We start from the raw sequence: 23,669 nt of genomic DNA on the forward strand, positions 1-23,669 counted from the left end.
AAAAGGTACTTCTAGAGCTCCTGTGCCCCTGCAGCATCCACTGGAACCAAGGAGAGATGAAAATGCTTGAAACTTCTGAGAATTGTGTTCCCTTTTATTTAGATGCCTAGCTTAAGGGGCCACAATTGAAAATATTGATTCCAAGTATTAAAATGTTGGCTTCATTAGTTAACTGGCACCCTACTGAAATTGTGAAAAGACATCTTAGGTAAGAGAAGGGACACGGACTCCCCTAAAGATAAAATATTGCCCATTTTAAGCAAATGGATTATTTGCCAATGGGTTCAAGAAGGCCAAAATATCAGCCACAAAGTGCTACCTTAGAGAAAGCTGCAAAACATAATAACACAGTTCAAGTTACTCTTACTAACACTTTTTTTATTATTATTTTGGCTGTTGTGACTGAATATATTGCTTTTTTTGTAATTAGTAAATGCTGTTTTAAATAAGAGCATTGTAATAGCAGGATGTCACCATAATTGTTACAGTTCACATTAAAATTATAAATACAGCACAATAATAACTGCACCCCAACTTTTTACTCTCAAAGAAGTCTCTTTACTTGATAATTTACAAAAATAAAGTAAAATATACTTAAAAATCTTTGATGGTATGACTGAAAAGTATCTACAAGGTTATCATTCTCATATATCCATGGATATACACTTTGCATATATAATACATGTGAAAAATACACACTAGAAAGAAGAGGTTTGCTTCCTTCCTTTCTATTCCAGTACATTCTCAACATACCCGTCCTCTAGGCCTGTTCTTTCGTTTTGGAATATCTTCTTCCAAATCCTCTTCCTCATTTACTTCATCTGCATTTTCATCATTTTCTAAAACCCTCTGTGGTTGAACAATAAACAGGAATGGTTAGAAGAAAAGAAGATGACACATACGAACAACTGCTGCTTTTTTCCACAGAGACTGCACGTTATTAAATTACAGTTGATTAATGATATAATGCCAAATCAGATCCCAGAACCCCTATTTCTTTCTGCTAAAGCAAAATCTGCTTTCCCTTCCACCCTCAGTTCCTCAAGGAGTTCTTATTAAAAAATACCACTGATATCAGTCAACCAAGGAAAAAAGTTTCCTAGGAAATAATAGTGGCATTGCTGAGCGCTGATGCCCCAAGACAGCACAAGTAGTATCCTCATGCAGGCCCTTCCTGGGGAATGGTTTGCATGACTTTTTGATTTTTGTTTCTTGCAACTTAAATTGTTTTGTTTTCTTCTAATGTTGAGCATGCACTTTAAGAAGATAGAAGTCAGTACTTGTTTTCTCCTTGGCAGCTTAGAATTTTATCTGTTTTGCAAAAATAGAGAAAATTCCTCTATATATTCCAGCATCTTTAGTGAAACTAGAAAGTAACATCTTTCAGGGCTTACACCATAGGCACAACTCTGTAATCTGGAAGCAAGGGTCTTGCTGCATGAGAAGGCTGAGGAAGTATAGGTCTCGTTGAAGTTAATAGGAACAATAGCTTCTTCAGTTAAATATTTAATAGGAATAATAATGAAAATAATAACAATAATTCGTCATCTCACATAACTGTGTCAGGGAATTTCAACCCTTTTCTCTTGATCTTCTGAAATGTAACCTCTAGATGACAAAACCCAGGCCAGACACCCTGAAAACATGCACAAATCGGACATAGCACAGACAAATGCAAGACAGACCATCACAGCACTAATGTGGAAAGATGTCTTGCTGAAATCCTCTCAACCTTTGGCATCCCTGTAGCAAACAAAGCAAAAAAAGGGCCCCAGCCACTCCTGCCATTCATGATATGGATGCCATTTCATAAGGGGCTACTCTGGAACCACTGACTTACCTTTGCCACGACACCATCCAGTTAAACCACAACAACATTTAGCCAGGATGCAGATTCAAAAGTGTGACTTTAAACTGATGGGGAGGTATTGTTTGGATTTTTTTTAATCTTTTACTGTGTTTGTCACTTCCCAATAATTTCTAGTTAACAGCTATTGGAGAGCCAGCAGAGGGAGAACAGGAGCAAATCATAGAGGCTTTGTCTCCTTCCTACATACCTCAAGCACTGAATTCTGCATTTGTGGAAACAAGAGAGACTATACTTAAAGAAAAAGCCTGCACTTGGAAGACCAGCCATAAAAGTTTATTCTCATTTTATCGGCCATGTTTTTACAATTAATATTGGACAGTGTCCTATTCTTTTTAAAAAGAATAAGTAGTTCTTTGAACCTGGTAGAAAATCTTCAATTGATAAGAAACAAAAGGAACAAAAGCCAGTTGAAGAATTCTTCATTCTTCAAATGAAAAGTTCTTCATCTGGCTTTTTCTCCTTTTATTTTTAAATCTCAGGAGGCTATTAATGAGATTAGACCATCATGAAATCTAATTTCACATAATACTGGACTTCTAAATACTAGAGTGTGGAAGAGTTAAGCAAGTTCCAGTTCTACATACAAAAAAATGTTTTTTCAAAATTCAGGCATTCACATACATCGATCAACTAGGTCTTAGAAAACTGGAGCACTCTGGAAATGTTGTACATGAGGAGACAAGTGCTATGTAAGAGAATATGCAAGCTTACTGATATGAATTTAAATTTTCATGGTGTTTCATGTCATAAATCTTCTCCAAAAAAAAAGAGAAGGCCGCCACCATATTGCATGTGGAATAGGAAGGAGCTAGTTTATACTAATAATGTTACACATGTGCAGTTAAGAAAAATATTACAAACCACTTTCTTCATTTTAAATTCCAGCATTAATTTGAGACATGGAGAATAAGTAACCATGTGTGAATTTGATGACACTGCCAGTATAACGGCTTTAATTCTCAGTAGAAAGGGCATAGCCTTTCTGATGCATGGTCAAAAGGCTATTCTAAGTCTTCTCCAGCAAATGATGGAGACACACATTCAATACTAATTTATAGCAGGGCAAAATCCTCAACTCTGTTAAATACCAGCTGCACAGCAGACCCCAGTGACTGCATCTATTTAGCAGGGGCAACCCTTACCCTTTTAGCAAAGTAACTGTTATTTTCCTATTCTATCTTTCTAAAAGAGTTTCCCAGCCCAATGTACTTCAGCACAGCTAAGCACCAAGTCTTCTACTAACAGATACTGTGAGTTTGAGAATGGTATGTGACTGGGACTGAGGTGGGAATTAGACCTGTGTCTATCCCACCTGCTCATCTTACCACTGAACCTGGGTCCTTTCAAGTTATGGCATAGAAGAGCATGCAAAGTAACAAAAGAGATATCTGTATTTTCTATTTGTGATATGGATGAAGGACCCTGATCATGATTTTGATCTGTTACAGTCTAGCTGTCAAGTGATGAAGTACACACTGAAAGCTGGCCACTAGTAAAGGCTCCAGTAATCATCGTACAGACTGAATCCAGCTAAACTGTGCTTGCATAAGAAACAACAGCAAGACAAGCCTTTTGTGTCTCTTCTGATGAAACTACTTTACAGATGACAGGTCACAGCTTAGGCAGTTTAGCTAAAAACTCATAGTATGTTGTGGTATCCCCTCTCTGCTCTTTAATGACCAGACGTGTGCTAGTTCTACCATCTCTGAAGTCTCTTTCCTTGGACTGATGTTGGGGATAATTTGGGAGCTCACTTCGCAAAGTAACATCCAAAGGCACCTGTTGATCTCATAATGGTGCTGCACCATGACTTCTTGTGACTTTGAAAGTAGGTATGAACAGGGCTTTACGGCTCTCACCTTATTAGAGCCAGATACACCACTGAGAAAGGAAACACATGTGGCACCTTGTACAGAACTCTTCCCCACTCAGTGAACATGGGACACTTCCTCTCTGACAATGCTCTTTTACCTGTGTTACTGGGAACAGGAGACCTAATTTGCTGCCCTTACAATATGTGAAATTTCAGTGGAGCAGGGCTGATCTCCACGTAATCTAGATTTGAAGCCCCATGCTCTTCTGTTTCATTTGGCATGGGGTTGGCCACTCAAAATTTTACTAGTTTCAGGTATAAATGCCACATCTTAAACTAAATGGTCTTAAACTAAAGATGGTCTTAAACTACAAGAGGATAGATTTAGACTAGACATTAGGAGAAAATTCTTCACTGTAAGGCTAGTGAAGCACTGGAACAGGTTGCCAGGAGAAGCTGTGAATGCTCCATCCCTGGAGGTGTTCAAGGCCAGCCTGAATGGGGCCTCGGCCAACCTGATCTAGTGGATGGCATCCCTATCTATGGCAGGGGGGTTGGAGTTAGATGATCTCTAAGGTCCCTTCCAACCTGAGCCATTCTATGATTCTATGATCTTGTATCTCAGCCAAAACAACCAAGTTTGACATGTTGCTAATGGTTCTCCCTAAAAATCACTAACAGAGAATCAAATAGCACAATGGTGTTGTACCATCACCAAAGATTTGCTGCTGCTCCTATGGGAGAGGCCTGTTTTCCCAGCAATTTAAGATGTCTTTATAAAGTGAGATGCCCTTATATAAGAAACATTTATATTAGCTGAATTCATTCTGTGACAGACCCACAAATGTGTTTCTATTTTTAATATTTTTAAAGAATGAAGTGGAATTTTGGCAACTGTAACTTTCAAACCATAATGCATGCAAAGAGGCAATAGTTCTCATACCTGCATCACTAATGATAACTGAGATAATTAACATTAGCATATTTTTAATTATTTATTTTGCTTGCATACTTCCTGAAGACTTGTCAGTATAAGCAAAACCAGACAAAGCAACTACATGTTTTTGTTTATAGTCAGCAGTTATGAATACAACTTCAAACCCATGTCCAAACTCATTCTAAATCTGAGGCAATAAAACTTGGTTTATGGTTGTGACCCATCTCTGTTTGGCTGTTCCATGTGTTACTGTCTCATACTGCTGAAAATCCCAACACACGAGCAATGCAGAACACAGCCAAGTGACCGAGATTCTTATGACAGGAGAAGTGTGCGAGATCCCAAGTTCATTTTGAGCATCACAGTATAGCACAATGGTTTGATAACATTTTGACAGCAGAATGACACAACTATCAAGAGATGAAGTATTCTGTCACACGACAAAAACTGCTAGGCTTAGAGACAAATTGTAAAATTCAGCACTGCTGTCAAGGCACAAGGATCTCCTTTACCTGGATTTCTTGTATAGTGTCTTCCTCTTTAGTGTCCGTTTTTTTCTCTATTCCCTCTCCACGTAGCAAGGCTTCCAGAGTTGTACTTTCTGATGTGAACCCATCTTTTTTCAGAGGCAGATCCACTTCTGAAAAACAAAACACACTGACTGCATGTATCTCCCCCAGGCAGCTAACATGCAGAAAGACAGAGCTGGCAAGCAGAAGACTGACAGTCCTTCAAGCTTGTTTCTATCTTGAAGGAGAATTCTTCAAGTTCTTCTTTTAATCTCTATGGATCCCCTTATAGGATTAATTTCTATTTTGCTGAAAATTTGCTATCTTTTCAATTACTGTTTGCTTACAGGAAAAGAAGGCTGGACATACTGTATCAAGAGGAAATAAAAGAGGGAAAAATATTTCTCCTTTATGTAAACTCCTTATGCTTCAAATAAAGAACAAAACCAAGGCTTTCCTAGACACTGAAATAACAAATATGAAGATCTGATCTTTTGAAGTTGCAAAGTAGTTTAGTATAATTTAGCATCTGGCACAGTTTATATAGAACAGCTACAAGCAGCACTTCCCTACAGCAGGGCATGTTCCACATGTGGCAAAGTGGAAACCTAGTATGTGGGGTCAATGCTGAGAATCAAAATTTTTTTAAAAATAGCCAAAAAAAAAAGGATGTGCCTTGAATTTTCATTGAATATTGACTCCCATTTTGGACTAGATATAACACCCAGTTTGATTTAAATGGGACTACACAAATGAAGAACCATCGGCCAACACAGTTACAAGTGCAGAATGTAGCCCATATAACAGCATGAACCTCAGCCACTGCAGTAAGAACCAAAGTGTGGCTCAGGGGGAGGCTTGGGGCATGGGACTTTAACTGGCAAAGAAGGTTTATGAGGAAGCCTGACGCAACTTGCCATGCAAGTGAAGGAACAGAGCATACCTCCCCTTTGGAATTCTGTCACTGGATTATGATATGGTGCAGTAGGCATGCAAATACAACATGTTAATTTTAGCAAGTTATGTTAAAATACACTCAGGAAAGAATTACATTTTCCTTGTAGATCTTGGCTTCTATCCTACTTGTGTAGGTGTTCATTCAGAGCAATTCTATGGTAGGGAGACATCCTGAATGTCTCTTTACTGACAATGCCAAGATGTGGATTTCTCAAGTACTCCCTCCCTTCTAAAATGAATTCCTTCCTCTTGGCCAATAGATTTATAAAGTAATAATGCACAGGATCAATGCTTACAAATCAGCGTCTGCTGTGCTGATTTCACAGCTCTGTCCACTTTTCATCTTTTAGAACTGTCTTGTGTTCCCCAGTCTGCTTGAAGCTCCCTGCTTTTCTATCACCTTGAGTTGTAAGCTCTGCAGGGCAGAAATTCTTGTGTTTATAAAGCCTCAAATCACTCCTGCAATCCAAATAATGAATGAACACTTCCACCTGGGACAGTAAATTGTAATCTGTTTCCTGGGGGCAATTGTGTCCCAGGATTATGTTTGCTCTATATGTGAAAACCTCTAAGCCAGCAAATGATTCAGGGTCCCTGATCAGTGCTTCCACAACATGCTTGCTCAAGTCTTCTGTGTGAGAGAACACTGCTCAGCCAATAACCACATAAAATCCAGCAAAACTTCCAGCAAAACTCCAGCAAAAGCTATTCTATTCATGGAGGGAGAGGCCGAGTAAACCCAAACCACTGGGATTTTCAAAGGAAACTCCCAGGACAGCCAACACAATGGGAAGGGGTCAACAGTGAATTGACCCCTTCTCATTGCAAGGAGGTCTGTTCAACCAGGCCTCTGTTTTTAGCATCAAGCTCTGCACACCTTCCCCCATTATACCACCCTCCCCACCTTCTCCTTTTTTTGAGCTATAAAAAAATGACAGAGAAGTCAACAGAGAATCACACGGATTGAAATTCCCTGTATGAACACCTAGTACCTCCCTCTGGATGCTAAATCCAGACATTTCAATAGAAAGAAAGGGGTTTAGACTCGATTTATGTGCAAGTCACAACACTTGAATCTAAAGTCACTAAGGAACCTCCAAAATCATCTCTAGCTGTGTGTTCAGCTTTGTTTCAAAGTCCTGTGCTTAGGTGTAAAAGGGCATTTGTTTTGTATTGTGAACCTTGCAGGACTGCAAAATCCAACAGGTCATCATACATTCAGCAAGAGAAGAAGCTTCAAGCAAGCTCAAGGGCATCAGTAACAAACATTGCTTCACTGTGACAAGCTATGCCTGCCTCTGATATACTCAGCAAACAAATGCATTAGAAAAGGGAATGAGCAAGGAAGGGAGGGGATAAGTAAAACATATATGAAAGGAAAAGTAGCTCCTGTTTGTTCCAGCGATACTGAACATCAAGTCAGGGGAAAAGGTAGGCTTAAAGATAGCTGCCCTTTTTTGACCTTAAAAAAGCACGGTTGTTCTGTGTGGTGCTGCCACCTCCCACCAGCAGCACTCCAGGAGGCTTTTCATGCAAAGCTCTCAGAGCATTTTTTAATTATTAAATTTAACATCCCACTGACAAGGCAGTATAAGGTAATACTTTTATTCCCAGTTTACTGTTGAGGAGATTGAATAACCAAGAATTAAATTAGAAAGGAGGATATCTGGGGAACAGAAAGTCAGGGCAGTTGCCTTCCATCTGCCCACTAAGCTAACAACTATTCAGCTCCTTTATTTCCTTCTCCGCTGGTAGATTCTTGAGGCCATTTTCATTCCTAAGCAGCTCTACAAAGTGGGAAATGGTTCTCTCTCCTCACTATCTTATCTGAAATGTAAACTTTACAGCATATAAACCTACAAAGGTCCATAGACAACACCTTTGTAATGAATTCAGTCCCTGTAATGAATTCAATCTTTCCTGAAAGATGGCTGGTCTGTAAAAGCATACAGTAATGAAGTCAGGAAATTTTATTTCCAAAACACTTTTTGAATCCTCAGAGACAAAAACCTCCAAAAATCTAAAAGATGTTTCAGTTTACCTAGAGAAATGTTTAAATGCTATCTAATAGGTCAGTCCTGAGGGATAAATGCAGTATCACTTCCAGTTATCCTAAATCTGGGTCCTTTGGAAATACGCAGAATAGCCCATCCCTTTCTGAATTTTGATACACTTTTTTTCTCAATGTCCTCCTACCAGACTGAGTTCAACAGTTGAACTATGGCTTGAAATAAGGAGTGTTTCACTTTATTGCTTGCTTAGCAGATTTATTTATCTTCTTGCTGTAAGATAGGGAAAATAGAAGTTCCTGACCAAACTTCTTTTTACATTTCTTTTTATTCCTCTCCTTTTGAAGATAAACAGTCACAATCTTTTCCATCTCTCTGCTGTGAGAGCTTTTCCATATGGCTTTGTCATGTTAGACCTCTCTGAACTTCCTTTCATTCTTCAATAATCTCCCCAGGATGGACCAATATTGCACCTGATATGTTCAGATGAATCCACAGCCCCCATTTAAACAAATACATTACAATATTCTTCATATTACCCACAGTATTATCCCTCGGGCAGCATCCAGGGTCTTAACAGTCTCCACAGCTGCATGCTAGGCGGGATTATGAACCTTGTAACAGGGACAAGAACTTCCAGCAGGCAATACTTTCAACATACAGGTAACAAATTAAAATGTCCATCCCACTGCCCATTCCCCGAGGACATTCAGATGCCCCCCCAAAGAGGCCAGCACAGACCTCCCTGGCCACGACAGCTCCAGATAACTTTGTACTATGTGCAAACCTTTGTACTTTACAACGTACTCCCTCTCTCTCCAGTTTTTTCATTACTATATTGCACAACACTGGACTGAACACCAAACCTTGATGCACCAGCTCTTAGCCTTTCTCTATAAAATTCTTTGTTTCATTTTTTCTTTGCTTCATATTTTATTCTAGAAGTCTTGATCTGCAACAACGCTTTGTTCCTCTTTGGAGAAGACCAAAGGTCTTCAGAAAGTCTAAGTAAATTGTCAACCTCCTTATCTATTAATTCTTTACATGTCATGTAAAGAATTTTAAGAGAGTGGTGAGACATGATTTTCCTTTTGGAGGGTGGGGGAAGTCAGTCAGAACCTCCTATATCATCATTTCTGAGGTGCTTTACTGCTTATACCTAATTACTGTTTCAATCAATTTCTTAAATGTTCATGTAGAATTTATGGCTCTTTAAATTCTTGAATCACATCCAAATCCTTTTTAAATATAAGTAATAACATTTGCTACCCACAAATTGTTCTAAATTCTTTCTATTGTAACTCCTAGTTTGTACCACAAGCTCTTCTTCAGACATTGCAATTTAAGAGAACATAATCTTTATTACAAGTAATAACTACTAGTAACAGCAATATAACTAAAAGCTTATTCTTTTATACATAACAATTTTAAGACAGCTTGTAGGTAAATCTCCTTTTGATTAGTATTGCAAATGCAATAGCACCTGTTTAGTGTAGGAGATGCAGGAAATAGTACAGACCAAAAGCCAGAACCATACAAAATAGAAGAGTGAAATCACCAAAAATCATCAGTGAAAAAGATGTTATTTCAGAGTCCTTCCTGTTTTAATAAACCAAGCTATTATTGGTGTCACAGCTAAATGTTGTGCATATAGTATAATTCGAATGTGTGTGTACATATAATTAAAATTTATGTTTCTTAACTTGGCAGAGTCCTTTCCATAGTGATTAAATTAACGTGGTTATTTCTGTTTACCAGCTCAGTGCAACAACCTCTGTATTTATCAAGGTCCTTAAACTGCAGTGGTAGCATCTGAACAAGCACCCAGGCTGGTACCACTCCCGTATCTGTTTTCTGTCGACATGCTGCCTCCAACAGAATCACATTTTCGCAAATCCTACAAAATGGTGGGCTTTTGCAAGTTTTGATTCACCAAAATAGCAGCACATGCCTGTCTTTAAATATGCCACATTTGGTTTACAACGCATTAGGAGCTAAGCAACTTTTCAGTGTCTCTTTGAAACATAAATTAAAAACAACCATCCCTTTTTCTATACAGTGAAACGTATTTGTTTTACAATGGATCATTTCCATCTCCACAGTAGCAGCTGCCACCCAAGCCATCATCTCTGTGCACTCGTAAGCAGCTCCATTTCCAGTTCTAATTGGGAACAGAGATACTTATTGGGTGAGTTCCAGCATGATCTATCATGCCAGAGACAGCTACTATGCAAACCAAAGCAATCCGGCTTCCAAAAACCCTCTTAGACAAACACTGACTTTGCACATAGATTCTTGTGTTTTTGTTTCTTGGTACTGTTTTTTTGGAACATAAAAAGTGCCAAAGGAAACTATATATTAGGAGTCCACGAACTGCTCTTTAAAATGGATAAATCCAAGGATATTACCTTAAGAACCGCTGGCTCTTTAAAATCATATAGGTGGTCTGAAAAAGCCACCTAATTCACAGCAAACAGAACTACTGCTGAGCGAATGCAGCCACTAAGCTCATTAAGACGATGTGGCAGGATGTGTCTGAAAGTGCAGCGCAGTGGCTCAGCAAGCAATTAAATCCCATGACAGTTTAAAATGAGAATCTATCAGTGTCACAAGAGTGTGAAGCCTCAGCATCTCTGCTGTTCCCACCCCCAGCGTTTTATTTATGATGGTGTATTGGGAACATGGGAAGTCAAAAAGATTATAATGAAATATGCCATATAAAAACCAGATTAAGCCTGCTCTTCTTTTGGGAAATATGCAGAGAGAGAAGCTGTCTGTTAGCTGTCGAGTTTGCAAAAGATACCATCTTTTGGGATGGTGCTCTCTGCCAGCAGACAGAGTGCCCCGGGGGAAATGGTGGTGAAAAACCTAGACAAGCAGCATCCATCCATCCATCATATGCTCATCTCCACATCTCCAAGGCACAAATATAGCGTTAAGAGTGCAAAGGGTGGGGGCAGGGGGGATGGAATCCCTTAAGAAAAAAAGAGGAGACAATGCTTTACATTGAATAGCTGGATGTTGTAGCTTTTCTGTAAGTGAACAACCAGATTCTCCTCAGCATGTTTGCTTCCTTGCTTATAGTGATTTGTTACTGCCCTTGGAAGGGATGCTTTCACAGCAACAACCACAACCAGGTACACTACAGGCAGGGCTCTGCAAGCTTTTCTCTTTAAGCATGCATCTGCCAGCACAGCGCAGTAGCGATCTTCATTCCTCCTGCAGACCTGGATCTTCAAAACTCTTCTTTTCCTGCACTGTCACCTGCTATCCCAGGAGCAGTTGCTACACGCTACCGCCATTATGATCTAACCTTCACCTTCCACGGTCCCTGCTATCCCAGCCCGTAATCCCAACATCACTGCAATTCAGCACCCATCTGCAGTAAACTTGCCAGTGTCAGTTCTACACTCAGAGTCCTCTCCAACCCCGATCCACAGGACCTTCAGCCATCCCAGCCCTGGGTGTTCCCCAAAACTAGACTGCTGGTAACACGGATTCTCACAATGGGTCTGTAAAGCCAAACAAACGACACTAGAGGCTAGTAAACATCAAATTTGCTTAATTTTTAATCCAAGTCAGATGCAATAAAGCCACGGCTGGACTGGAGATTGGAAGGCTTCTCTGGTAACCCTTTGTCGCCCCCTCCAATTCCACCCTCGAACCTCATGCCTACTATTGCACTCTCAAGGTAAACAGTGCCACAGTGAGAATGAGAATTAGGTTAAATAGAAAGATAAACATGTTTTAGAAGCAAGATAACTTGAAAACGAGGGGTTATTTGTTTCTCTGTAAATAGACCATTTTGCACAGAAAGAACAGTTTGGAGGACTATCCTCCATTAAGTGAAAACTCCTCTTTAGGGGCAGAGCACAGCTCTGCTTTGCACCCACACGGTGCAACAGACTGAAGCCATGGGATCCTCTAATACTCCAAAATGAATCTTATTAAACACTTGTTGCAAATTTTAGAGCTTACTGAGGTTTGGCCTAGGGAGCACTGGGAGACTGAAAAGTCCCAGTGCCTCCTTAGCACCTCTTACTGCAAAGCTGCCACTCTTGGAAGACTGGGGGAATGGGGCAATGGCAGGGAAAGAAAGTGAAGAGATGAAAGACAGGAAGCTGTGATATGGGGGGACTATAACTTTCTTCAGTCTCAGCATAAACTGCAGAAAAAGCAGAGGACAACTTTGAATTTTAAAATCAGGATCCAATGGAAAGATTCTATCAGCTCCTGGCTAAAACATGTCTCAGGGTGCTACAACACGAGGGAGAAATAAAATTGAAAAAAAAAAAAAAAAAAGAGCAGAGACCCTCAAGCATAAGGTTAGGTATTGTTTAGCTTAACCCATCATCAAAACATGGACTTTACAAGCAGATGTATTTCTTTGGCAGACTAGAATGCCTCTATAAAATCTCACAGTAAAAAATAAAAATAAAATAAAAATAAAATAAAATAAAATAAAATAAAATAAAATAAAATAAAATAAAATAAAATAAAAAACAGCCCTCTTGTTGTTTGTCTTTTAGAAGTTTTTTACAGATTTATTTCTCAGCAAACATAAATCATTGTCACATACAGTATACTGTACCTGCTTTTCAAAAACTGCCGAATTACAATATCAGGCTAAATGCTGGATCAAATAACTACCCTCAGTGTTCAAATCATAAAGGAATATCTCCTGTCAGTAACATTATTCTAGCACTCACTTGCATTCATGGCGCTCTTGCATTTGCGTTCTAGATAGGCTCAAACCACAACCAGGACTTAGCAGAACCAGAACAAGCAAACACAGTAGATAGCATCAGGGGACAGAGGCTGGGTAACGACTACGATTTAGAGAAAGTTCCTGCTTATCTTTCTAGGCCTTGCATCACCCTGACATGGCTTCTGGCCTGTATGGCATAAGAGAATAACTTGGTCAACCTATCTGTAAGCGGTCATGTAGATACACTCACACAGATGGATGGGCCTTTGGCCTCTTGACTCGTCAAAAGAAGCAGAACCTGCTCATTATCCAGTACCAAAAAAGCTATCAGAAAACATGAGCCACTTTGACACAGCACAGTCTGCAAACTCTAGCAGGGAGTGGACCTCCATCGCAATCAACTGTACCATTTCCATAAGTGACAGCACCGAATCTAGCCTCATACATAAACCATACATAAAACCATCCATACCTTAACCTTGCTACAAATTCCGTGATGTTTTGCATAGCTTCTCCTCTCCCTTATCGAGGACAGTGGAGGGGATACCTTTAGCAAGAGATAAATCTCTGTAATGCAGTTATCTCTCAACCACAGTGCGCAGGCATCCCAATTAATTCAGACTGGGCCTAGCAGAGCCGGCACCAAGCCAGAGCTGATAAACCTGCCAAAGCCAATCTGAGTCCTGCAGCGGTTCCTGGGAGCCTGCACCGCGCTTTCTCCTGTGCCGGAATGAGGAGGGGGATTTGCTTGAGCGCAGTGCTGAGCTCTAGCTGCCTCCGCATGCTTGTGTGATGCTGCAGCTCAGTTAACAATGCCCTTCCAACACCCAAAGCACCGGGGAGTAGGCAGAGACACCCTGGCAGCTCTAAAGGCAATAGCACAGATGCGGCAGGGCTTATTAGTGCTGCGCAGCCAGATTACAGGTGTCCTGGCCCTCATCCTGCATTCGTGTCTGTGAAGCTCCCAGTTGCAGGAGCAAAGTGCTCTGCAACCCAGGCAGTGCTGGGAAGCAGGACAGCCACATTTGCATGGCACACTGTCTGAAGAAGTCAGCCACGCCAAGCAGAACTGGTTCATCACACAGGGCTCAAACATGTATAAACCACTGAAGAACAGAAAGGCCACAGCAAAGTGACCAATGATTTTAGCAAGGGATAGGGAACAATCATCCTAGACGCTGCCCTTGGCATTGCTGCTGCCTCCCTATGTGATCTTGGGCCAAACTCTAACAAAGGTACCCTCTGTGTTTCCATCATCTGTCAAAAGGAGATAGCCTTCATCTATCCTCTAGGGTTTGGTAGGACTTGTTTAATATTCATAGGCATTCAGACATTCAAATAAAATGCACCAAAAAGGCAAGGTGTTCTCACAGGTTCTCACAAAAAATAGGTTTAAACACTTTTTTTTTTTCTACTCAAGAAAAACACTGAACTATTTTCACAGATACCAGGCTTCATTGGCCAATTCACAAACCCCAAAGAATAAGGATAATATTTACTCATACGGTAAGATGCATCTGACAGATGAAGCTATTTAATTGAAAAATGTTATTATGGGAAGGAAGGCTTGTAATAGAAAATGGCATGAGATGCTGGTAGGTATCCTTTCAGAAACGGGAAAGAACAAAGCAAATCATGTACTGAGATGCTCAGATCTGTTGCCACAAAAAAGGCAAGAAATTCCAAGAGGCCTATAAAGCGTTTAAACAAAAAGGTGAACTCCAGAATTAATAACAGAATGGTAAACAGGAAGATTAATGGCACCAGAGAAAATGCAGATGGTGAAGCCCAGCCTGCAGGCTCAGCAAGACTCTGAATAGGGAGGGGGAAAAGGCAAGGTGTAAACAAGGTGACCTTCAGAGCCACTGGAATGCCTGCCAATAGGCCAGCCAGAGGGCATCCCGAGACACAAATGTGCCATCTGGGGTAGGCTGCCTCATGACAACGTGAACAAGATTTGTCTTTCTCTAAAATTGCAGGGAGGCAAAATGGGTAGCCGCAGAAAATCTGAGCATTCGTTTAAAAGGGGCACAATTAAATACACACATTGGGAAATGATGCTATATCTATATAAGGAAAATAGGAAAGAAGGACTGTGAGATTTCTCTGAATAGCCCCACTCAGAAAGGTCTTGTGTCCGCTTGTAAAGCCTACACAAGCACGGTGTGGGGGAGGAGAAACTGCTTTTCACCAAATATATGTTTTTCTTTAGGGTCTATGCTTCAGGTTTAGGATAAAAAGAAGGAAAAAAAAGAAACAGCACGAACTGCAAAGCAGCCCTTTAAACCCATGATGGTATAAATTTTCCCCATCTTGGCATAAGCCTGTTCACTCCAGATGGCACATTCGGGTTGAAAGCAGGTAAAGACTCCTCAGATAGATCTCTGTGTCCAATATCTGCTTTTACGGAGTTCCCTTGCTCTGTCTTAGTGCTTAGTTGGGTCTTGAATCTCCTAATAAGCTTTGTGCACGCCTGGGAGATCTCAGTTCTTTGCCTCCAGTAAAAAGTGGGAGAGAGAAATCTCCTACCACAGTTCTGCAGGGGAGCCTGGCTCTTTCAGGCCTGGTGCTTAGATCATTGGTGTTAGCCAGGAAAATTAAAAAGTAAATGTAATCACACATTTATTAAATACGTCAATCACACACCACACTGGGCAGTGCTAACAGGAGCAATGCTATCTCTAAATAAGGCTTCTACAAAGTAAGCCAAATATGTTCTGCTATGATATCCAGAGGCAAGATTTTTAGGGGAAAACAGAGAAAGCAACCGCATTGCAACCCACCACGGAAAAAATCAGACCATAGCTCTGGGATTCCAGCACAGGCAGTGAACTCATATCCCTCTTTTCCTCCCAGCCTGGCTCAAAGTACATCAAATCTGACGATTTCAGGCAAAAGTGGCCCATCTGAGTTCAGTGCTGAATTCAGTTAATTCAGTGCTAGGTTTACAAGCAGACATATCCAAATGTTTTTGATTCTGACGGGCTGCATACCAACAGCAATGAAGACATTGTCATGACCTCCAGTTTCACAGCATGAATCACAGGTGCTGGATGAGCTCAGGCAGCTTGTGCAAAGCTTATGCAGCCCCGGCGCTGTGGTATCAAGCAGGCTAGACTCAAGTGAGCTTGCATTTGCTGACATAAGCTGCCATCATGGCTCTTGGATGTCAGTACGTACCTTTTCCCAGACAGCCCCATCACATGCCTCTGTTGATTGCTTTTTGAATAGAACAGCAGTGAAGAGATGAAGTACATACCTGAAAACACTAAAGTGGCGTTGAAGAAGGAATCAGGACGAACAGGGGAGAAAAATAGCAAGATGGAGGAAAGATATTATATTCCTTCCCCTTGCCTATTGCAGCTAAACTATGGCAGGCTTGTTCTGAAAACTGCCACAGTAAACTGAAAAAAGGAGGCTCTGGACCTTGAATATATATGAATATATATTGAATATATATATGAATATGAATATATATTGAATATATATATGAATATATATATATATGAATATATCTGGACCTTTTCAATATCTCTCTCCTTTCTCCTCTCTGCTAACAGAGAAATGCTGTAAACTCCTCGATCCTAAAAATGTAAGTTCTGGGCCTTCTCCACACCTTACAAAATACAGCAAAAATAGATGATAATGGGGGAGGTGGAGAGAGAGCCATACAAGGGGAAAATAAAGTGAAATAGAGAATAGTTGCTCTTCTCTCCTTTCCCCCTGCTCAGCTTTCATTTCCCTTTGTTCATCTAATGTTGAGCCAAACTAAGCCAAAGGAGCTGCCGTGCTGGGCTACAAGATTGATGGCTGCAGGCAGACTCCACAGTGAAGAGACGGATGACTGGTCATTTCCCCTGATGCACCGAGAAACATCCATCCTTGCAGCCATGCTGAGCCCATTCGTGCTCCTTTTGAAAAGAGAGATAAACAAAGGCAGCCGGAGGCACCTGAGTGTCCTTCTCCCTCAGAAGGACACGGTTACACTCCTCTGGGTTCCTTGAGAAGGTCGCTCTGTCCATCCCTGAACATCTGGCTGTGGGATTTGCTAACTCTCTCCCTCCCCCAGCAATCATCCATCTATTAGAGCACAGTGCAGGTCGGAAGAAAACGGTGAGGAGAATGGTGTGACAACCTCATCAATCTACAGCTACACGCTTGGCTATTTAGTTTTCTTTACGCTGTTCCTAAAATGGGGAGGGGAGGTTGCTACTGGTATGAAAGAGTGAATTGTGGAAATGGCAAAGTGGATTGGAGTGAGTCCTTATGACTATTAAAATGTTGTACATGTACTAAAGCAGTAGGGAACTAATTAAGATTCAGGATTGAAAGCCAAAACAAGAAAGTTGGATGCACTCTGGTTCCATCTGTAGCACTTGCTGAGAGTTCAGATGTACTTGGGCATCATCTTTAGCAGACAGAGGCTATTTTTTTATTATGATGATGATTTTTCCCATTTAGATATAAAAAGAAAGCTCCCTGGAAGAATATACTATAAGTATATTTATAGTGCCATCCCTGGTATAGCAGCTTCAGAGACATAAAGCACTTAATCCTGACTCCTTCCTATTTAGTTACTAGTTTCTTTGTTTGCTGATACTGTCCTGGTCTATAGCATTGCTCACAGATACAGCCTCCGCATCGCCAGTTCTCCTGCCGTGCCACTATCTCACTTAGGCAATGAGCATTGCATGGCAGACGTACCCATCGTTTACAAAGGTAACATCACTCTGAGAAGTCCTAGAGCTATGAACTTCACTTTGTCAGAGTAGCACCTATCTGCAACTGTCATTCACAGGCACTGCACCAAGGATATCGTGAGAAGATAAAAGTATTCAGCATATCTTAAAAATACAAAGAAATGAGCCACTTGTTTAGTGTTTAAATGTAGTTTTAGTGCACTAACTGAATGTCCCATCTTTGAAAATTTGTCTTTTATTCCTATCATGCAATGCTGTTTATTTTAGGCCATGAACAAAAGAATTTTCTCCTCAGCGTTGGAGGACATGCATAGGATATTAATCACGACCATGTGTGTTTCTAAGACATCCACTCCATACTTCCCGAGGGCAATTACATGCATTCAGAAGTGCATCATGAGTGAAGTTTTCATCCCTTCTCCTACATCAAGAACTACAGCTTCAGCTGATGGAAATTGCTGCTCACTGTAGTCTTTAGGGAACTGCATCCACCTACAACAGCTAAGGTACTGGCCCTAAGTCACCTTGTTAGTTTAAGGGGAATCACGCTCCAAGTGCGTCCTAAGTGAGATCTCTGGTCTGGAAGAGGTTGCATAGAAAAGCCATATAAATCTGTTCTGTACTTTATTCCCCACCAAACACATATTGCATTGACTCTCCTTCCCCCAAGGAGTTTATTATTGGGAATGGACTCCATGGCAAACACCCGTGGTGTCCGAATTCTAAAGCATAAAATATCTGTGGTTTATTAGACAATCAAACACAAAATGCAATGAATACTGAAATGAATTGAAATTCAGTAAAAACATACTTAATACCTCTCAGATATACAATGGTGATTTACAAGGGGGTAAAATGTTTACCTAAGAATGGGAATGACGGACAAAACACCAACCAGGAAAGATGGTGGAAGGTACGAGGACGGGAGAGAGGAAGCCATCACACTCTTCATTCTACTCTCAGCAAATCTGTAAAGCTTGGCTTGTAAGATTTCATACCGGACTTTATATTAACATTTACTGCTCTTTCCTTTATATATGCACCAGAAAAATATCACCTGCTATAAATTTTATATTTCAGACTACAAAACAATTTAATTTTCTATGTGTCAGAAGAACAATAAAATTGAATAAAAGATTTTTACCAATATTATTTTGAATGCAATGACATTCCATAACCTCTTTGTTCTTTTTTATTACTATTTTCTTGTATAAAATGGTGCAAAAGTTCTCCTAAATGGTTAATCTAGTAGCTTGGTGATTTTATGGGGCTCTATCTTGCAAGATGCTCAGTACCAAACCTGCAAGTCTGGTCCAACCAAGTCCTTTACACATGGATTTAATTTTAAGCATGTGACATGTCCCATTAATTACAAAAAGATCACTCGTTCTTAAAGCCCAAGCTCAGGTGCTTTCCTTGTCCGGGGATAGACAGCTTGGCATCTTAGAAGACTAAGCCCTGGGGACTTGATCCTATAAACCCTTATTCATGTGATTACCAAAGAACTCCAAGGATTAGTCACACGAACATACAAAATAGAAGCATTGCATTAGAGAAAAGATAGCTATTTTCTAGGATCCTGTGTCCAGCACTTGCACCTAAACTATTCTTGTGCTTTACAAAAACACTTTTGCCAATACAGCTTACTCTTTTTAAGGAATTGGTACTGCTTACACCAAGAAAAGCGCCAGGAGGTTTGCTGCCAAAGCTGCTCAGGCTCAGTTTTAGTTGCAAAACTTCTACAGGGCTGCTTCTCAGCTGCCCCTCCCCTTTGCTGGAGAGCAGACAATTTGTGCCTTGGGGAAAACAAAACCGCCAGGTTCCAGTTGTTCCCCCATACACCATCCCTTGGCACTTTCCCAGGAGTTCCCTTACTCCTTCCTCCTAACAAGCCCAGGGGGGACTGCTTTGACAACCCACTCCTTGGCCCCCCTAGGCCCGCTCGGGGAGCACTGATGCAATCTCTCAAAGCCACCTTTTCTCGAAGAGGAGAATCCCATCCTCAGCCCACCTTTCAATGTTAAAAGCTGTTGATTTCAGCAATAAATAGTTCTAATGGTTACGTACAGGCATCAATGTTAACTTCATAGAAAGGGGATATATTCCACAGCACTTTACCTCTCCAGTAGGAATAATGTCTCCTAGAGACATTGCATTCACAGTCAGGCCTTGGCAGCTTAGGAGGCACATGTTGAAAAACCTCTTCTCAAAGATGCTTCCTAGCAGCCAGACGTAGGTCAAAGACAGAGTAATGAAGAACAGGGAAAGAACAAAACAATGGACTGGATAACACAGAAAGGGTGGTAAGAACACCAGCAAGCAACCACCCAAGCAGCCTCAGGTATTTCAAGCCAATACCGTCTCAGCTGCCTGAGCCCTCCAAGCTTTCCTCATATCTTGCAGATCAAGTCTCAGGAGACGACCTACAGACACATTGCAGAGGCTCTGACGAGTTCATCAGCACAACTCATTCCTTTGATTTAATGGCCTACTACAGTGATACAGTTGCCCTAGATCATTCTCAAAATGGCCTGGCTTCAAAGTCACCATAACTCCACTTTCACATGTACATTAAATACAGCTGAGACTACATGCCAGTGGAAAAGTCACCTCCAGGTGGCTGCATGGCTTCTGAAATTACAACAGCCTGGTGTGTGTTGGGGGGGGGGGTTGCTGTACATGCAGTCTACATCCTCTTTCTCAGGGACAAGACCTGGAGAGCTCAGAAAGAGAAAAAATTAACAGTTTCCAAAACTGCTTTATCTTGTTTAGTTGCTACTTCTGCTTTAGTTTGACCACGAGAGCCAGCAGGGTTTGGCTTCAACAGGCTTTTGATCAAAATCCAGAGAGATTCCAAAGCACAGTGGCTTTTGCAAGCAGCTTTCTCCCAGTTATGCAGACTGGCTCAGCCACACAAGAACCAAGAGTAAACCCAGGTGATTCATATGAGCAATCTTAGCTAACCAACACAGTTCTCGTGGTAAAATTGTGCGTATAAAATACTTGTAGTGACCTGTTCCAGATCCCACAAATGGAAGAGAAACTATTTACACAAAGTTAATCCTGTAAACTCTACTAGCATGACGGGAGTGGAGCAGCAGAAGCAATGTTTTTGTTTTCTTGACTAGACTATTTATAGAAAATTATTTGCTTTTCTAGAAAGGAGTGTGTTTTATTTCCATACCTGTGAAATCATGTAATCCCATCTGGGAGAAAATACATGTTTCCTTTTATCCTTGAGCCGACTGAACTGAATTAGTCTAAGAATTTGCACCTTAGCACACGTAACAATACCCAGCAAGGACGCTATACGAACTAAAGGAGGAGTTAGAAGTTGCCACAGCCCTGTCGGCCATGGCAGTTACACAGGGAATACAGAAGGCCAGCGTGTCAGGGGCCAAAATGAAGCAAGAAGAGTTAGTTACACTGTGCAAAACTTCAGATATCTTTCTAAAGTTTACACTGCTCTGCTAGCCTTATGAAATCCGACCCAACGACTCACCTATGTTGAGTCTCTCTATTTGTATAAATGGGTGTGTAATAAATTACTTGTTGTCTTGGCCACCATGGGGCAGATAAGTCCAGGTTTTGCATCAGAGTTGATATACTTTCATGTCACTTTTGCAAGGCTACATGATGATGGCCAAAATGTTTAAACCAGCACTTTAAAGTCTTGGCAAGTGTCAGACTTTATTCAGACATTCCTTTTTATTTAAAGATACTCCCCTACTCCTCCCAAGCTCTCTAAAAAGATTTATTAACTAACAGTTAGGCACTTCTCTGAGATAGACAAATTGAGTAAGTGTTTTAGCACCTCCATTTTACAGACTGAGAAGCAGAGAGAAAAAGAAATATTCCATTGGCCTTGTGCTGTGTAGTCTTGTATGGCACACAGGCAATATAATTATGTGATAGTGTGGCAGATCATTAAATGCAGAGGTTGGCATCTCTACTGTAGCCTGGTAATGGGACAAAGATATTTCACTGCAGGACTTCTACATTGTGATTCAGTGTCAGTGAGTACATGCAGAAAGGGACAGGTTCTCTGGTTTTCTTAGTGCCACATGAGAAAAGGAAAGCAAACTTTATCTGACCAGAGATTCAGACTGCAAAAAGTCCCCATTGTAGGAAGAATTTAAGGGTGGTGGATGAATAGAGTCTGGTTAGGATGGAATAGAGTCTGGTTATATATGTGTGTGTAAAAGGAAGAAACAGATTCAGAAGAAGATCCCAACACTTATGTTTTTTTTTTCTTGGTGAGAGAAAGTTACTTTTTCTAACCTGAGTCATAGCTCAATGTGTAAAGGCCGCTCTTTCCTGTGCTGCCATGTCCTGCTGTGAACAATCTGAAGGCAAGATTAGTGGAGAATTGGAGCCTACTGTTTTGATGGTAGCATTGATGGACTCATCTGTAAGCTGCAGGCTTATCTGATGAATAAACACCTACTTAAATTTAGGACAATACTTAGGTACTTTGCTGGATAAGAAGCCAAAAAAAAAAAAGCCCAGCAGAAAGCAGTATTTACTTTAGTATAAATAAAAGCTAGAGGTGGTTAAAAATGAATTTTCTCCCCATTTTCATGACAAGTTCCCAATTTGCTAAAGAAATGATAGGGGGAAAAAAAAAAAAAAAAAAAGAGTGTTTAGGGATTCCTAAAGCCATGATAAATGTTCCCTTTCTCTTACATATTGAAATTTCTTATCTAACCCTAATTTAAAAACAACATCAATAAACCACCTTCCAGAATCCCCACTCCAAGATTTGGATTCACAACATAAAGCTTTGGTTTGTTCCAAAGTGATACAGATGTGTGACATATATAGGTACATGTTACACCAACCCCAGGATTCAGCACTGCCATTGTGCAGATGTGCGCTGTAACACATCGATTGAGAAATGAACTTTATCCACTGTCCCTGCTACAAAAAGTTAAGTATTTTTTGTTTTCTTCTACATGAGGTGCCAAAAATAAAGACTGATGGGAGCGGATGAAAATGAGATCTGCTCTATTTGTACCAAAATACATGTGGGAATTGCTCTGTAAAATTCTTTGACATGGGTTATGCGACTTCTTCAAATATGAAGATCATCATTGTCCACACTTTGTAAGGTTAAGTTATTTGATATTTCACCTAATGTTTGCCTAACACGTGACCTAAATACAGCACACAACTGTTGCTTTGGCACCACCTACAAAAAATCAAATCCCATTTCTAAAAAATGAGTTAAAAATAGCCTATTCCTGCCACAGAAGAAAATTTCTTAAAGGTTGACTCATGCAGTAGGCTCAGTCCCCCTCCTCCCCTAATTTTACACCCACAGAGCTCCATTCATTTCTGCAGAGGTAACTCCTGACTTACTTCAGTTATGCGAACCAGAGTCAGGCCCTGCCCTTGCAAAAAAAACACACTATTCAATGCTCCCTCTGCTGGCCTTGAAGCACTATCTGCATGTGCAGATGCCTGAATACAGAAGCAGTCATAGGCAGAGCCCATTTCCAGTCCTACCACAACTAAACATCTAGCAGGTGGAATCAGGAATAACTATGTGAGAAGGGAAAAGAAAATCCTAAATTCAGCAATATTTTAAAGTACTAAAGAATATATTATAAAAGATGGGCAGGGTTATTTTAAAAGCCAAAGTACTTAAGAAAGCAGAAGTACTTGAATAAAAAACAGATTTTCAAAAACATTTTAATTCCAAGAGTTTGACGGGAAGACAGCAAAGGACACAGAAGCTGGTATCAGGCAATGAAACTGTCTTACACGAGGAATCTAGACCAAGTCATCAGACAATAGAAGTTGCTCCTATCTGCTGTCTGTTCATGTCACATCTGCCCCAAATTTAGGTTTCATCATAGCAAATGTTTATATAAGCCATGGAAAATAATAATAATAAAAAATAATAATAATAAAGTAATAAAAAATAATAAAATCAGTTCCCCATGGAAATATATTTGGTAAAGTCAGATATGCAGAAGCCTGTCCAAAGCCTGAACAGTTGATATACTGCTATTATAGACCCTTCAGGAATATCTTATCCAATTCATCTAAACTTTACAGAAGTACTCGTTTGGCACCAGAATTATCCTGCCAGTTTTGAACCTAAGACAGTCTTCATAGATATCAAAGAGGGACCATAGGCACAGCTTCCTATTACAACAGA

General features: G+C 40.4%; 1 protein-coding gene across 12 annotated transcripts in view; it reads right to left on the reverse strand.

Moving 5' to 3' along the window:
* Positions 1–23,669, reverse strand: part of DPF3 (double PHD fingers 3) — a 170,606-nt gene that overhangs the window by 68,972 nt on the left and 77,965 nt on the right. For all 12 annotated transcript variants that reach the window (XR_014585388.1, XR_014585389.1, XR_014585390.1 and 9 more), the window contains exons 4-5: positions 5,133–5,260; positions 754–849 (exon numbers count right to left, since the gene is read on the reverse strand). Coding sequence is in view for 8 of the 12 variants with exons in the window: in XM_083839354.1 (XP_083695480.1) it covers positions 754–849; positions 5,133–5,260 (224 nt within the window). In the remaining 4 variants the exon portion in view is untranslated. The remainder of the gene's footprint in view (positions 1–753; positions 850–5,132; positions 5,261–23,669) is intronic.

Source organism: Anser anser (assembly GCF_964211835.1).
Source record: "Anser anser genome assembly, chromosome: 5".
Lineage (NCBI taxonomy): Eukaryota > Metazoa > Chordata > Aves > Anseriformes > Anatidae > Anser > Anser anser.